Source organism: Procambarus clarkii, chromosome 79, assembly GCF_040958095.1.
Source record: "Procambarus clarkii isolate CNS0578487 chromosome 79, FALCON_Pclarkii_2.0, whole genome shotgun sequence".
In the NCBI taxonomy this organism is placed as follows: Eukaryota; Metazoa; Arthropoda; class Malacostraca; order Decapoda; family Cambaridae; genus Procambarus; species Procambarus clarkii.
Window position 1 is genome coordinate 21,027,240 of NC_091228.1, and position 16,677 is coordinate 21,043,916.

Consider the following 16,677-nt stretch of genomic DNA (forward strand, 5'->3'; position numbering starts at 1 on the left):
TATGTTGTTGGCTGCTGTGTGCTGGTGTAAGGTTTTTCTTTTGGTGCCTCGGTGCCTTAATGTTGTAATGCTTTCCTTGTCATGTATTTGTTTTATAAATAAAAAAGAAAAAAAATATGCCAGGTTGTCCGTCGACTCACTCTCCTCGTTTACATCGTTCAAATGATTTTAATCTTGCATTCCATGTGTAATACGTATGCATTTCCGCATACAGCAGTGTTTTCACAAACGCATCATTTTGACATAACGTGAAGAAAGTAGTTAACGTTGTTGCCGGTGGATTAATGGCTATTGCACATTTTGAGCTGTGAAATAAATACATTGTCCATTTCCTTGTTTTTAAAACAAAAACAAAAAAATACTAATTAAATATTTCAATTCAAACGCAGATCAATCAACACAGTTCAGTTTCACTGTCAATTGCACTGAAAAATTAGAGCAGTTATAAAAACGAAATGAAAAACCATGAAAATAAAGAAATAAACTAAACTCACGAAATGAACGGTATGGTAAACAACACAGCTCAATTTCAACGCAATGTCACACAAAATAATTAAAATAAAATTAAAATAAATCGAAATCTATGAAAATTCAATTTAACAATGCAATTGGAAACATTAAAATGGAATCATAACATATTTAGTGTAGCGTTTGTTGATTTTACATCCAGCAGATGGCACTGTTTTTCAAAAAAGCATGTTTTTTACCTGTCATAGGTATGGCATCTATAAGGTAGGTAAATAGAAACACGCGTGTATTCGAATGCAACGTTGTGTCAAAATTTCAAAGCAATCGGTGAAGAACTTTCGGAGATTACAGGGTGTGTTGCTTTTACGTCCAACAGATAGCACTGCTTTAAAAAAAAAAACATGTTTTAACCTGTCACAGGTGTGGTATGCATATTGTAGGTATATAAAAACACGCGCGTATTCGCAGGCAACGTTGTGTCAAAATTTCAAAGCAATCAGTAAAGAGGTTCCAGAAGTTTCCCGCACATGAAAACTCTTATTACAAACCCAGTTTTAAAAAAATGCATGTTTTTACCTTTCACAGATATGACATCTATATAGTAGGTAAAAAAAAAAAAGCACGCGTATTCATGTGGAACGTTGTGTCAAAATTTAAAAGCAATCGGTGAAGAACTTTCGGAGATTACCGATTTTGAACAAATGAACATTTACATTTTTATATATATAGAGTGCTTATTCTACTCTATTTTTTTTTTTTTGCGCTCTGCCATTTTCTTCACAGTAAAATATTGTTTCATTTGTACCTTGTTTTACAAGATTATAAGTAATTTATTTTAGCAGGTTTGGAAACATTTTGCTGGTGGATTTGGGTATTTTATATGCTCAACTTTCCCATATTTAAAATGTATTTTGCACATGTTAATTTACTCAATGATGTGTCATGCTTAATTATATATAGGTAAAGAGCATCAGCCCGTTTTTCCTAATTATAAAGTGGGTTTTTATTTTGTGCTGGTAATAATTATAGGAGGCAAGAAGACAATTATGGCATTAACATCACATAGGCATATGGGATCAGCATCACAAATCACGATCATGGATTCTGCACTCAGCGATCACCGAGAGCAGACGTGCCGCTGCTAGACATCTGTGTTTGCTCATCGCCACTGCGACCCGTTGGAGATGGAGGAGGGGGGGGGGGGAGGGTTGGCTACAATGTGTCACAAACGCTTCAAAGTCAACTAACATCTCCGGCGACCATGCATTCTCCAAAAGCGAACATCTGAAGCTCCTCAAAGACATCGCTGGAGTTACACCTATCGACATTGGTTTGGAAGAAGGAAGGAAGGAAGAAGAAGAAGAATTCAGGAAGAGTGAATATTGTGCTCTACTTCTCGAGCGAGGAAGACCTCGACTAACTGCTGAAGTACGACTGCAAGCTTCGCAAAGCACACCTCCGTCCTAACTTTCCACGCCAGTACCTTGCCGCACGAACTGTCTTTACCAGCGAGATCAGCCATAGGATCGCGGATTGAGATGTGATGGATATTCTGGAAAACATCGATGACGAAAACAGGAACCTGAAAGTATTCGAAGGCGACTTCTGCGGCAGACGTACTGACGGCAAGCAACCAACCTTGAAGCTTACCCTCACCACCTTAGTCATGACAACGCAGGCTACCACACATGACTTCCACTGTTTAGGCATCCAGTTTCCATTATACAGTGTGAAGATGGAGTCCTTTTACATGATAAACCAGTGCTTTAGGTGCTACGAGTACTCCCATCCCACCAATAAGTGTCAGCAGCCTGTGCGCCGAGGACCACCGATTCTTCATCTGCTAGTCAAAAACTCTCTGCTAACTACTCTGCAAAAGCGATCACCCTGCAATCTCTCACTGCTGCCCTCGCAGAGAAGATATCATCAGAAACTAAGAGGAAGCTAAATATGCCAACCAACTGGCAGCCACCGCCAGGCAATCGTCCTTCAACGTTCAAGCCGCAATTTTTCCTGAGCTCCTGGGAGGAGGAGCCACCGTGCAACCCAAGCAAATGGGTGCTGAGCTCCCAGCCCGCCAGTTACTCACCTACCCAGCCGCTGCCACCATCTCACCCTGGCCAATCACCGACTTCGCCATGGCAGATGCCGGCTTTCAACACACTGCACAGTACTGTGTATGCTTTATCTACTGTGACTGACAAGATTGCCGGCCCCAACCATCGGGAATTCGTAAAGGTTCTCAACCTCCTATATAATGCAAACGACCTACCTTGAGGTTACCTTGAGGTGCTTCCGGGGCCCGGTCGTCGACCAGGCCTCCTGGTTGCTGGACTGATCAACCAGGCTGTTAGACGCGGCTGCTCGCAGCCTGACGCATGAGTCACAGCCTGGTTGATCAGGTATCCTTTGGAGGTGCTTATCCAGTTCTCTCTTGAACACTGTGAGGGGTTGGCCAGTTATGCCCCTTATGTGTAGTGGAAGCGTGTTGAACAGTCTCGAGCCTATGATGTTGATAGAGTTCTCTCTCAGAGTACCTGTTGCACCTCTGCTTTTCAACGGGGGTATTCTGCACATCCTGCCATGTCTTCTGGTCTCATGTGATGTTATTTCTGTGTGCAGGTTTGGGACCAGCCCCTCAATTATTTTCCACGTGTAAATTATTATGTATCTCTCCCGCCTGCGCTCAAGAGAGTACAGATTTAGGCTCTTTAGTCGGTCCCAGTAATTTAGATGTTTTACTGAGTGGATTCTAGCAGTAAAGGATCTCTGCACGCTCTCCAGGTCGGCAATTTCTCCAGCTTTGAAAGGGGCTGTCATTGTGCAGCAGTACTCCACTCTAGAGAGCACAAGCATTTTGAAAAGTATCATCATCGGTATAGCATCTCTAGTGTGAAAAGTTCTTGTTATCCAGCCTGTCATTTTTCTTGCAGTTGTGACGGCTACTTTATTGTGTTCTTTAAAGGTAAGGTCTTCCGACATGAGTACACCCAGATCCTTTGCATTGCCTTTTCGTTCTATGTTATGATTTGCCTGAGTTTTGTACGTGGTTTCTGTTTTTATATTTTCAATTTTTCCGTAGCGCATGAGCTGGAACTTATCCTCGTTAAACACCATATTATTTTCTGTAGCCCATAGAAAGACCTGATCTACATCTAATTGGAGGTTTGCCGTGTCCTCTATGTTGCCAACTCTCATGAAAATCCTAGTGTCATCTGCAAAGGATGATACAGTGCTATAGGTTGTGTTCTTGTCTGTGTCCGATATGAGGATGAGAAAAAGTACTGGAGCAAGCACAGTACCCTGGGGGACTGAGCTCTTCACGGTTGATGGGCTGGATTTTATTTTGTTGACTATTACACATTGGGTTCTGTTAGTCAGGAAATTGTAGATCCATCTGCCTATTTTCCCGGTAATTCCTTTTGAACGCATTTTATGTGCAATAACACAATGGTCACATTTATCAAAAGCTTTTGCGAAATCTGTGTAAATTACATCAGCGTTTTGTTTGTCTTCCATAGCATCTAATGCCATATCATAGTGGTCCAGCAACTGCGACAGGCAAGAGCGCCCTGTTCTGAAACCATGTTGTCCGGGGTTATGGAGATGCTGTGATTCCATGTATTTTGTGATCTTACTTCTTAGCACTCTCTCAAAAATTTTTATGATGTGCGATGTTAGTGCTATCGGTCTGTAATTTTTTGCCTCTGCCTTATTTCCTCCTTTATGAAGTGGTGCTATCTCTGCTGTTTTTAGTATGACAGGGATAACGCCAGTATAAATAAATAAATAAATAAATATGTTTATTCAGGTAAGGTACATACATACAAGTGATGTTACATTAATGGATTGATATATAGATAGAGCTAGTACATACAATGCCTAAAGCCATTATTACGCAATGCGTTTTGGGCAAAATCTAGGCTTTGTCTCCACAGAATGTGGAGGGCCTGCGATAGTGGTTTTTTACAGTTCTTGATGAATATGGAGTTCCAAGAATCCGGGCATGGTGCAGAGTGCATAGGCATACTGTTTATGGCTTCTTCAAAATCTAGTGGGGATAGGGCGACGTCTGATATATGATTTGATGTTGGTATCATATCCATGAAAAATTCATTTGGGTTATCAATCTTTAGTGCATTTAATGGCTCGCTGGAAACAGAGTCGTACTGCTTCCTCAGTAACTCGCTCATTTCTTTGTTGTCATCGGTGAAAGTTCCATCTCCCTTTCGCAGGGGCCCGATACTAGATGTGGTTTTTGATCTTGATTTTGCATAGGAGAAAAAATATTTCGGATTTCTCTCTATTTCACTGATGGCCTTTTGCTCTCTTTGCCTCTCCTGGGTTTTGTATGATTCTTGTAGCTTGAGTTCAATTGTTTCTATTTCTCTACCTAACCTTCTTCGCCGTTCTTGAGATAGGGTGCGACTCTCAAGTTGTTCCGCGATTCGTTTTCTTCGCCTATATAGGGAACGACGTTCCCGTTCCAATCTGCATCTCTTTCTCTTTTTTCTTAGGGGTATGCGGTTTGAACATATTTCTAGTGCTACTGAGCTTATTTTTTCCAGGCACTGGTTCAGGTTTGCATTTTCTAGCTGTTCTTCCCAGTTTATTTCTGTGAAGTCCTGGTTTATTTGCCCCCAGTTTATCTGTTTATTATTGAAGTTGAATTTGCTGAAATCTCCTCCACCGGGAATCTGGACTGGTTTTGAAGGTCCATTCCCCATGGTTGTCAGAACTTCAATTAAGTTGTGATCTGAGTAACAGGTATTTGTAATCATTATGTTCCCGATCAACTCATCATTATTAGTGAAAATGAGATCCAGCTTGTTCTCCTTCCTAGTTGGTTCTACTATTTGCTGGTTTAAGGCAAACCTATCGCACATCCGTAGCAGGTCATTTGCATGTGCCTGCTCATTTAGGCTACTTCCTGGTATTCTTTCTGATATTACTGTATTAGCCAGGTGCTTCCATTTCAGGTGCCGTAGGTTGAAGTCCCCAAGCAGGATGATGTTCGGAGCTGGATTTGTGAGGTTTTCCAAGCAGTGTTCTATTTTCATTAGTTGGTCTTTAAACTGCTGAGGGTTTGCCTCCGGTGACTTATATACAAGGACAACAACTACATTTTGGATCTCTATTTTGACTATCAGCACTTCCACCATATCATTTGAGGTATTTAGCAGCTCGGTACAGATGAGTGTGTCTTTGATGTAGAGGCTGACCCCACCCTGAAGCCGGTGTTTCCTATCACATCTGAAAAGATTGTACTCTGAGATCCATATTTCACCATCAAAGTAGTCCTTTGTGTGGGTTTCCGTTAGGGCTGCAAACACTGCATTTGCCTCATGAAGGAGACCATCTATAAAGTGAACTTTGTTGGATTTGCGTGTTTTTATACCCTGGATGTTGGCAAATATAAATGATGTTATCGTGTTATCGTGACCTCCCGACCCTTCCAGATGAAGTCTTCTCCACCTCTACTCCAGTTGCCAGTTCTACTCCTGCTCCTGACACAGATATCACTGTCAATGCTTGCGTGCTTACAGATCTCGTCGATGACTCTCCATTAGACAATGCTCCTGCCATTTCCATGAAGATTACTACCGACGTTCTACGGACTGCCGGTACGCCCACTGAACCATCTACTCCAGATGTAGTTACAGCTACCACTCTGTAGCCTTCTTCACGACCTGCTACTACTCAACCTTCAAGGAACACCGCCTCAACTTTTGATTCAACCGATTCGTAAATGAAGATGTCTCAGTTGGAATACCGTTTCTTCCTCAGCGGAAGGTTAATTACCTGAAGATTGAAGATGGACACCACACCTACAACATATAACGACAACACAGCTATGTCAACAAGACGCAAGACTACCAATATTTCCGCGAAACACAAGAAGACCAACTTTCCAAGTTTGCTCAAAACTGCCTGAAGAAAGAAGAAAGAAGAGCACTGAAGTCTGAAGACCCGCGAATCAAGAATGAAAACCCGAGAATAAAGTAACACCAACGACTACTAGCGCCTACTATAAACTACCTTCAACTACCATCAACTAACAGCTGCTTGCGAGCCCAGTGCTCTCTGTCGAGCCTTGTGTGTGTCAGCCAGGTAGTGCTCCCTGTCGACCCTTGTGTGTGTGTCAGCCAGGTAGTGCTCCCTGTCGACCCTTGTGTGTGTCAACCAGGTAGTGCTCCCTGTCGACCCTTGTGTGTGTCAGCCAGGTAGTGCTCCCTGTCGACCCTTGTGTGTGTCAGCCAGGTAGTGCTCCCTGTCGACCCTTGTGTGTGTCAACCAGGTAGTGCTCCCTGTCAACCCTTGTGTGTGTCAGCCAGGTAGTGCTCCCTGTCGAGCCTTGTGTGTGTCAGCCAGGTAGTGCTCCCTGTCGACCCGTGTGTGTGTCAACCAGGTAGTGCTCCCTGTCGACCCTTGTGTGTGTCAGCCAGGTAGTGCTCCCTGTCGACCCTTGTATGTGTCAGCCAGGTAGTGCTCCCTGTCGAGCCTTGTGTGTGTCAGCCAGGTAGTGCTCCCTGTCGACCCGTGTGTGTGTCAGCCAGGTTGTGCTCCCTGTCGACCCTTGTGTGTGTCAGCCAGGTAGTGCTCCCTGTCGAGCCTTGTGTGTGTGTCAGCCAGGTAGTGCTTCCTGTCGACCCTTGTGTGTGTCAGCCAGGTAGTGCTCCCTGTCGACCCTTGTGTGTGTCAGCCAGGTAGTGCTCCCTGTCGAGCCTTGTGTGTGTCAGCCAGGTAGTGCTCCCTGTCGACCCTTGTGTGTGTCAGCCAGGTAGTGCTCCCTGTCGAGCCTTGTGTGTGTTAGCCAGGTAGTGCTCCATGTCGACCCTTGTGTGTGTCAGCCAGGTAGTGCTCCCTGTCGACCCTTGTGTGTGTCAGCCAGGTAGTGCTCCCTGTCGACCCTTGTGTGTGTGTCAGCCAGGTAGTGCTCCCTGTCGACCCTTGTGAGTGTGTCAGCCAGGTAGTGCTCCCTGTCGAGCCTTGTGTGTGTCAGCCAGGTAGTGCTCCCTGTCGAGCCTTGTGTGTGTGTCAGCCAGGTAGTGCTGCCTGTCGAGCCTTGTGTATGTCAGCCAGGTAGTGCTGCCTGTCGACCCTTGTGTGTGTCAGCCAGGTAGTGCTCCCTGTCGACCCTTGTGTGTGTCAGCCAGGTAGTGCTCCCTGTCGAGCCTTGTGTATGTCAGCCAGGTAGTGCTCCCTGTCGACCCTTGTGTGTGTCAGCCAGGTAGTGCTCCCTGTCGACCCTTGTGTGTGTCAGCCAGGTAGTGCTCCCTGTCGACCCTTGTGTGTGTCAGCCAGGTAGTGCTCCCTGTCGACCCTTGTGTGTGTCAGCCAGGTAGTGCTCCCTGTCGAGCCTTGTGTGTGTCAACCAGGTAGTGCTCCCTGTCGAGCCTTGTGTGTGTCAGCCAGGTAGTGCTCCCTGTCGACCCTTGTGTGTGTCAGCCAGGTAGTGCTCCCTGTCGACCCTTGTGTGTGTCAGCCAGGTAGTGCTCCCTGTCGACCCTTGTGTGTGTCAGGCAGATAGTGCTCCCTGCCTACAGATCTCTGACAATTATCAAACTTCTCCCAAACACAACAACTTGCATATCATCTGAGCTCCGAACTGGAATTTAATATCATTAGAACATGCACCAAACTTTGTATTACACATATAAAGTTCTAACAGTCAATGAATTATTTTTCTCTATATTATTGACACGTCTTTGTAAGACTGACAACCATCACTTTTCCACCACAAATCTCTCCAGGTAATGCCCGTTATTATAACATATATTAAAATGATGATAGTAACCCTTCAGGTACCAGTCCTTAATGTCTATGTATAATTAGTCAACAGTAATCCCATGCCATAATAATCTTCTTTCCTCACTTTAAATATTAAAACTATAGGTAAATATGGTAAGTTTTTCCTCCTAAGTTTAACACGTTACTGAGCAAATTAATATGTACAAATACGTGTTAAACACATGAAAGTTGAGCATATAAAATACCCAAATCCACCAGCAAAATGTTCCCTAACCTGCTAAAATATACTACCTATAGTCTTGAAAAACAAGGTGTTACGAACCTTACCTCCCGTGGAGGTTGGTTTCGGTTGTAAAATGTTGGTGGACACAGTGGAGAATGTTTATTAGAATATATCCACAGCTGAGATCAGAGAGGCCGCGAGTCACCAGTAATACTCCGCCCAGTAAAGTAGTGCCTTCTCAGCTGGAGGTTGTCAGAAATAATGTGAACTGGAATAGCCTAACTATGTAAGGGAAAAATGTACTCTATCAAAAAGTATGCATGGGGAATATGGTAAATAAAATCCATAACGAGTTTGATTGCATATGTAAAGAATAGAGTATTAAATAGCGATGATGCAAAAGAGGTGGACGCCATCTTGACTGGAGGGGGAGGTGTATCGCTGCCGACCGATCCTGCTATTTGAGGGGTTTTCTCCGGCCGTACAGTCAGATAAGCCTATCCTTGTATATAACCAGGGTTGCAAGATTGGGTAGAGTAGTATTACAGAAGTTGGAGAGGTTTTATAGGAGTCCAGGTTTCCGAGAGGCTTAAATATATGTCATTGGATGATAGCGGTGGAGGCTGGGTGCATGGTACCAGGTATGGGACGGTGAGCCAGCCGTGGGGTGGTGGTCAGAGCCACTTGAGGATATAATACTAATACATAGTGATTATATGTTGTGAGGAAGTCGCCTTGTTGAATGTATTCATGTGTGACATATATGTATAAATTTGTGACTTAGTACTAGGTTGTTTTCCTTGCTCCATGTTTTACCCCTAGACAACATTTTAAGGTCCACCACCACCAAATTCTTGATAGCTCTCTATGACAACAAGATTGTATCACTACTGATAACAAAAGTAAGACACAGGCCGTGATACAAGGTACAAATGAAACAATGTTTTACTATGAAGATATATTCAAAATTTGAAAACTTTGATCAGAATAAACAATATTGGAAAGAAATAAGTGGAAAATTTGTGGACACAATGTCAGGGAAGTCGAGATTGCCATATTAGCGACTTTGATTTATCACTGTTGAGGGAATAACAGGCGCGCTCTCCAGAACCATAAAGCCTGAAATATGTAAATCAAAATTTTTTAATTTAATTACCTTGTCGGGGTAAAAATATTAAAATCCAAAACAATTATTCAACCTCGTCATGACTCAGAGTCCTTTTCGATATGACTGCTGACTATTTTATAATATTTTACTATTATGTAAAAAGTACCGAAATAAAAAATATAATTAAGTTATCGTCAATACCTATGAGGGAACATTGTTGTTCTTTTTACTCTTGTACAAGTTCTTGTACAAGAGTAACACAAACCGTAACTGTCTCTATTTTCCGCTTGTTACAACTTGTAATAAAGTTGTTACATTTTGGCTAAACGTGTTTATGACGTATTAGAACGTTGTTACAACTTGCTATATTGGTTGTTATAACTGGTTAGGTTGTGTTAAAACTTGTTCGAACGTTGTACCAACGTCGTAGTTCCGGTGTGTGTTTGGCGGGACGTTATTATTATTATTATTATAGTATTAATTTTTGCGTAGTTATTTGTAAAATACTTAAAATGTTGCACGCTGCAACTACACTGTTGTTTTAGTTACTTGTATCTGATTCCATTTTGTGCTAATAGCATTTTATTTACGAGATGTTTGAAATGGTGCAGAACTGTTTTGGTTGCTAATCTCCTGCCAATAGTTGAATAATCTGGAGTATTTTAGATAGAAATATCATTAAAATTGTTCATTAATACACAAGGAAAGTGTGTGTGTGGTAGAGAATCGGAGTGTGACACAGGTCTTTGTGGACATGTTGTACAGTAAACAAAAAATGTTAGTTATGGTAACTGTTTATTCAGCCCGTTTTCGTGAGCGTTCCCAACGTCAATAAACTCATGAACTAAATTGCTGGAATATAACCTAACTGAGGACCAAAGAATAGAAAACGGGACCTCACCAATATTACGAGCAGCTGTAACTGTTTTAGTACAGCTTTAATCAGTTTTTGGTCTTTTGGGATTTATACGTCAAGCTGGGATGTACTACTGAAGAGGACGTGTTGTTCACACCCACACTGACAACAATAACCACGAATCATCAAGCTGGGATGTACTACTGAAGAGGACGTGTTGTTCACACCCACACTGACAACAATAACCACGAATCATCAAGCTGGGATGTACTACTGAAGAGGACGTGTTGTTCACACCCACACTGACAACAATAACCACGAATCATCAAGCTGGGATGTACTACTGAAGAGGACGTGTTGTTCACACCCACACTGACAACAATAACCACGAATCATCAAGCTGGGATGTACTACTGAAGAGGACGTGTTGTTCACACCCACACTGACAACAATAACCACGAATCATCAAGCTGGGATGTACTACTGAAGAGGACGTGTTGTTCACACCCACACTGACAACAATAACCACGAATCATCAAGCTGGGATGTACTACTGAAGAGGACGTGTTGTTCACACCCACACTGACAACAATAACCACGAATCAGCGAAACTGTGAGTCTATATATCTGTCTTACACTCTGTATCTGCCATGGACCATCGCCGTCTGTACTAAACACCTCTGTACTTGTCACTATTCCAAACAATTACAGAGGTTGTATGTCTTATGATGACTCGATCTATTGCACTAAATATACTAATAAATAGTGCATTTTACTATTCAGGTTGACTCTCTACCTGACGAACTCGACACCTTAACTCTCAATTTGAATAAAAGACTGGTTAGTATTCAAAACTATTTAGTTTTTCCCTGTTGAAATCTACTAATAATAAAACTCAAACGAAAGATCTATTGTCTCAGTTTCCCAAGGATTTTAAAGCACTTGACAATATTGAACATTTCAAACTGTTTAGAGAATTAATTAGCATAAAAGTATGTCAAGCTATCTCTAGATATATGTATATTCAAGATCAGGTATGAAAAGTACCAATGAAATGGATTAATCTCATAAAATGTATCACATTAATTTTTTATGCTGTCCATCTTTATATTTTGTTGAAAGAGTTGAGATAATAAAGTCCTGGCTATCGCATAGGCAGTATTTATGGTAATGTTTTCTGTCATGGTAATGTAATCATATTGGCACCAGCCAAAAATTCTATCAACTTTTCTTATAAATATGTGAACCATGAAGTGTTGAATACAACCTTACGTTAAGTGCAGCCAAATGTGCTCTAGTTGTTCTTTACTCACTAGACTTGTTATATTCAGTTCTTAATCTAAAATTTCCAGGCAGAGATTTCAGTAAAGTATTTCGGAGCCAACGCTCCACACACACACTAACATTCCGGTCACCAGCACAAACAGAAGAGTCTGGGTTCAAGAGCTTGGGCATAACATCTACACCGAGCCAAATAACCAGGGAGAGGCATTTGCTACAAGAAAATGCGCCAAACAAGTGGTTTTTTAGTTTAGTTCATTTATTATGCACCCCATACCCATCTTGTGGGCGGTAGTGGAAAGGGTTACAGAGGCACATAATGGGCTCAGGGACTGAACCCCACAATTCATTTAGCTAAGCAAGTTACAGTCATGATAAACTAGTTACAAAATTCAATATACGTCGTCACATCATCAATGGGTTCGAGATCGACCACAAGTACAGATCCTAAATTTAGCAACTGACATATGTCAAGAGCTAGTGTCACAATTTATGTTTGTGCTGCACACCGCCTTTCCTTCCCCTCCCCCCCCCCCCCCCCAATCCAGTGGGCAGCAGTGGATAGATCACTGTCACTTAATTACTACTTACAGTAAGCAAACTGGGGAAATTTGGCTAAAATTTCTGGTAGCAGATCATTTTGAATTAAACATTTACATATGTTTGTAAGATTGGTTATAGAATTGTCTCTAAATTCATGTATCTTTTCACACTCCATCACATAGTGACGGAGGGTGTGCGAATAATTTTGTTGACACAGTTTACATTTGGTCAGGTCTATATCAGCAGATAATGAAAAATTCCCAGATACTAGTAACCGAGTCTAAGCCGAGCAGTAGAAACATCTAGAAGTCTGCTGATTTTATTGGATGAACCATAGATGTGTGGCTCCTCTTGCATGATAGTATGATGATAGATGGAATTACTGGTATCGATTTCACTTTGCCTCAGATCTACAAGATTTTGTTGAAGCTCTTGGTGTACTGCTGCTCTCAGACTGCTTATTGACAATCCAAGGGTATACTCAATTTCTCCTTTAAAGGCAGATTCTTTGGCTAACTCATCAGCTCTATCATGCATTCGGAGGCCAACATGAGATGGAGTCCAAATAAAATGGACTCTGTTACCATCATTAATAATTTTGTTATATTTGTGTCTAGCTTCAGACACGAGCATTTTACAGTTATGTCTTAAAGAGTTGAGAGCAATTAAGAATGATGAAGAGTCACTTACAATTAATGTATCAAGTTTGGAGACTTGTACACATTTAAGTGTAAGAAGCAAGGCAAATAGTTCGGTCTGAAGGGTAGAAGTCCAGTTGTTTATACGGACCTCCCACTCAAAATATAAGCTATCGCCCATTGTCTGAACAACTGCACTTCCAGCTGCACCCATGGGGTGGTGTAGGGAACCATCAGTGTATATGGTTTGAGAGAGAGAGAGAATGCTTTGTGGAAGAACATCAACATGGCTTAAGGCATTGAGCTTTGCCCCAGGACGAAGCTTGGGCTGATCTTTAATTTGCTTCTTGGGTGGGAGGGGAAGGATTAAAATTGGAAAGGGTGTTATCTCCCACGGTGCAGTAAATTGCCGTTGTTGTCTCTCTTGAACAAGTGGGATAGTGCAGTATTTGTTCTGGTGAACACTACTTCAAGGACTGCACCAAGGAAAATACAAAAGACATCTTATGTGGAGCCGTATATTTAACATGAGCTATGAAAAACAAATGCAGTATCATCCAGAATTAGCCAAGGCGTTCTGGGTTCCTTCTCATACCATCCTCACAGAAAGCGACAAATCTACGCTGGCCAGTGAACTTTTCCACAAGGATTTCACCGAGCACAAGAAAGAACATCAGATGAAAACACGAAGCAAGACGAAGTAGAAGAAAGACTTCTACACCTAGAATAAAGAAGCACTGACACTGCCACCTTCCATGACCCGACTCAAAGCCTAGCCAGTTATGGGGTTGTTCCAGCATCGATTCCAGACACGCAGCTGGGTTTAGCCCTGGCTCTTTCTCGACAACTTCAGCGCCTCCTCTCACCGACTTCTCTTCAGCTGTCCTCACTTCAATGCTCGCCCAATGGGTATCTTGTCCTGAATGTTCGTATCTTTTGTAGACATCTATACTGCAACATCACCAAAATGCCCAAACCGAAACCAGAAATTATGAAAATTATGGAGGCCAAATAAGCCTCTTCCACCAGTCAAACATCAGCAACTTTCCGCTACCAGCCAATATAAAGTATAAAGTGTTTTTTAGCTGTACAGCTGTTGTCTTCAACTACAGCTGCACATCTGTTGTCTCCAGCCACAGATGTACAGCTGTTGTCTCCAGCCACAGCTGTACAGCTGCTGTCTCCAGCCACAGCTGTACAGCTGTTGTCTCCAGCCACAGATGTACAGCTGTTGTCTCCAGCCACAGATGTACAGCTGTTGTCTCCAGCCACAGCTGTACAGCTGTTGTCTCCAGCCACAGCTGTACAGCTGTTGTCTCCAGCCACAGCTGTACAGCTGTTGTCTCCAGCCACAGATGTACAGCTGTTGTCTCCAGCCACAGCTGTACAGCTGTTGTCTCCAACCACAGCTGTACAGCTGTTGTCTCCAGCCACAGCTGTACAGCTGTTGTCTCCAGCCAGAGCTGTACAGCTGTTGTCTCCAGCCACAGCTGGACAGCTGTTGTCTCCAGCCAGAGCTGTACAGCTGTTGTCTCCAGCCACAGCTGTACAGCTGTTGTCTCCAGCCAGAGCTGTACAGCTGTTGTCTCCAGCCACAGCTGTACAGCTGTTGTCTCCAGCCACAGCTGTACAGCTGTTGTCTCCAGCCACAGCTGTAACAAGACAGTGGACCCAGGTGTGAAGACAAGGGTAAGAGAGACCTTGGGTGATACACAACCTCCGCGGTCAGGCAGGAAAAACAATAACAAACGAGTCCTTTAATTAAACATTGAAGCAGGGCTGAGGAACCGCCCCCCCCCCCCACCCGGTTGCTCCAATGATCATCTCGTAGTTCCACTGTGAATGAGTTCTTTCTTCTAGTCAACTCCGCTCATGAATCTAAGCGGATGTCACCAGGACTGTCCTCAGGCAGGTCTTCGTAGCAGTAGGTGGCGACGGGGAGATCATTCACCACCAGCATGTTGGGGCGGCATCGCCAGTTGTCGGAGGGGGCGCAGGTGGCGTTGTAGATGGTGACCCCGTTCACCTTCACCTCCGTGAAGGTGAAGGGGCAAGGCCGCGTGTTCCATTTCTTCTGCAGAACAAGTTTCGTGTCCATTACATCACATCCATTATATCCAACCCGTCCTCCAGTTTAGACTGTACCTATTATGTCGGTTGTCAATAGTCACGAATTCGTACGACTTAGCTTTTAGATTGTAGTATACTGACTAGTAAGGAATTCTTTTAAAATAAATAAAGCTAAAAAACAATGTGTGTGCCAAGTATAGCACACATGTATATTATATTATTTATTTATTTATTTATTTATTTATATATATAAATCCTTATTTATTTATATAAATCCTCGCTATATATAGCGAAATCCTTGTGGAAAAGTCCACTGGCCATATAATTTATATATATATATATATATATTATCCTTAGGCCTCAAATATCGTGTATTAGGCCAAGGAAGGTTAGGTTAGGTTAGGTTAGTTTGTCAAAGCAGCACACGTAAAAAGTAGTTTTCAGGTTTGTCCATCTCAATAGTACAGATGTCTACTTTCTAATTTCGTTGTACGTCGGTATATATACTATGGTCCTCATCGTTACTATAGGTACAACCACAACAGGAGGATGGGCTGCTATATAACACACTGGAGAGAAGATCATTGTCAATTGTTATCATAGCAAAGCTTTTGGGGATCATAGCTGGCGTTGAGGAAGTGTGTAGACAATTATGGGAGGCTGCAGAGCAGAGCAGAGTAGAGTAGAGTAGAGTAGGGTAGAGCAGAGAAGCAGACGATCAGTATTAATCCTGATCTGGAAAATTAATAATTATTGTAGGAATTACCCAAGAAATTCCTTGCTTCTCTTTAGACAGTCTCAAGACCAGGTATCCCCGTCTTATCTAGACTCGTCATGTGTAACTGTCCACTGTCAACACTGGACAAATGTTGTCCTCTAGTTAACGATCAAGAAGATATTTGAGAACATAGAAATCGAAGACGACATATCAGGGAGAATGTTGTTTTAGAGAACTAGACGGAGATTATTCAGTTATAACAATTCAATGTCATGATAATTCATGGTGTTAGACAGAGGGAAGATGGTGTTAGACAGAGGGAGGAGGGTGTTAGACAGAGGGAGGAGGGTGTTAGACAGAGGGAGGAGGGTGTTAGACAGAGGGAGGAGGGTGTTAGACAGAGGGAGGAGGATGTTAGACAGAGGGAGGAGGGTGTTAGACAGAGGGAGGAGGGTGTTAGACAGAGGGAGGAGGGTGTTAGACAGAGGGAGGATGGTGTTAGACAGAGGGAGGAGGGTGTTAGACAGAGGGAGGAGGGTGTTGGACAAAGGGAGGAGGGTGTTAGACAGAGGGAGGATGGTGTTAGACAGAGGGAGGAGGGTGTTAGACAGAGGGAGGAGGGTGTTGGACAGAGGGAGGAGGGTATTAGACAGAGGGAGGAGGGTGTTGGACAGAGGGAGGAGGGTGTTAGACAGAGGGAGGAGGGTGTTGGACAGAGGGAGGAGGGTATTAGACAGAGGGAGGAGGGTGTTGGACAGAGGGAGGAGGGTGTTAGACAGAGGGAGGAGGGTGTTGGACAGAGGGAGGAGGGTGTTAGACAGAGGGAGGAGGGTGCTGGACAGAGGGAGGAGGGTGTTGGACAGAGGGAGGATGGTGTTAGACAGAGGGAGGAGGGTGTTAGACAGAGGGAGGAGGGTGTTAGACAGAGGGAGGAGGGTGTTGGACAGAGGGAGGAGGGTATTAGACAGAGGGAGGAGGGTGTTGGACAGAGGGAGGAGGGTGTTAGACAGAGGGAGGAGG

At 43.2% G+C, this 16,677-nt stretch overlaps 1 protein-coding gene across 1 annotated transcript; it reads left to right on the top strand.

Moving 5' to 3' along the window:
- Positions 1-6,283: 6,283 nt before the first annotated feature.
- LOC138357715 (angiomotin-like) lies at positions 6,284-14,550 on the top strand. Its single transcript, XM_069314704.1, has 2 exons — positions 6,284-6,383; positions 13,982-14,550. The coding sequence occupies exons 1-2, from the start codon at positions 6,284-6,286 to the stop codon at positions 14,548-14,550; spliced, it is 669 nt and encodes a 222-aa protein (XP_069170805.1).
- The last annotated feature ends 2,127 nt before the right edge of the window (positions 14,551-16,677 follow it).

Bases quoted from the DNA above. Each gene is read 5' to 3' on its own strand.
- LOC138357715 (XM_069314704.1), top strand. From the start codon at position 6,284: ATGGACACCACACCTACAACATATAACGACAACACAGCTATGTCAACA. The intron at 6,384-13,981 runs GTTTGCTCAAAA...CTTCAACTACAG, and splicing joins CAAGAAGACCAACTTTCCAA to CTGCACATCTGTTGTCTCCA.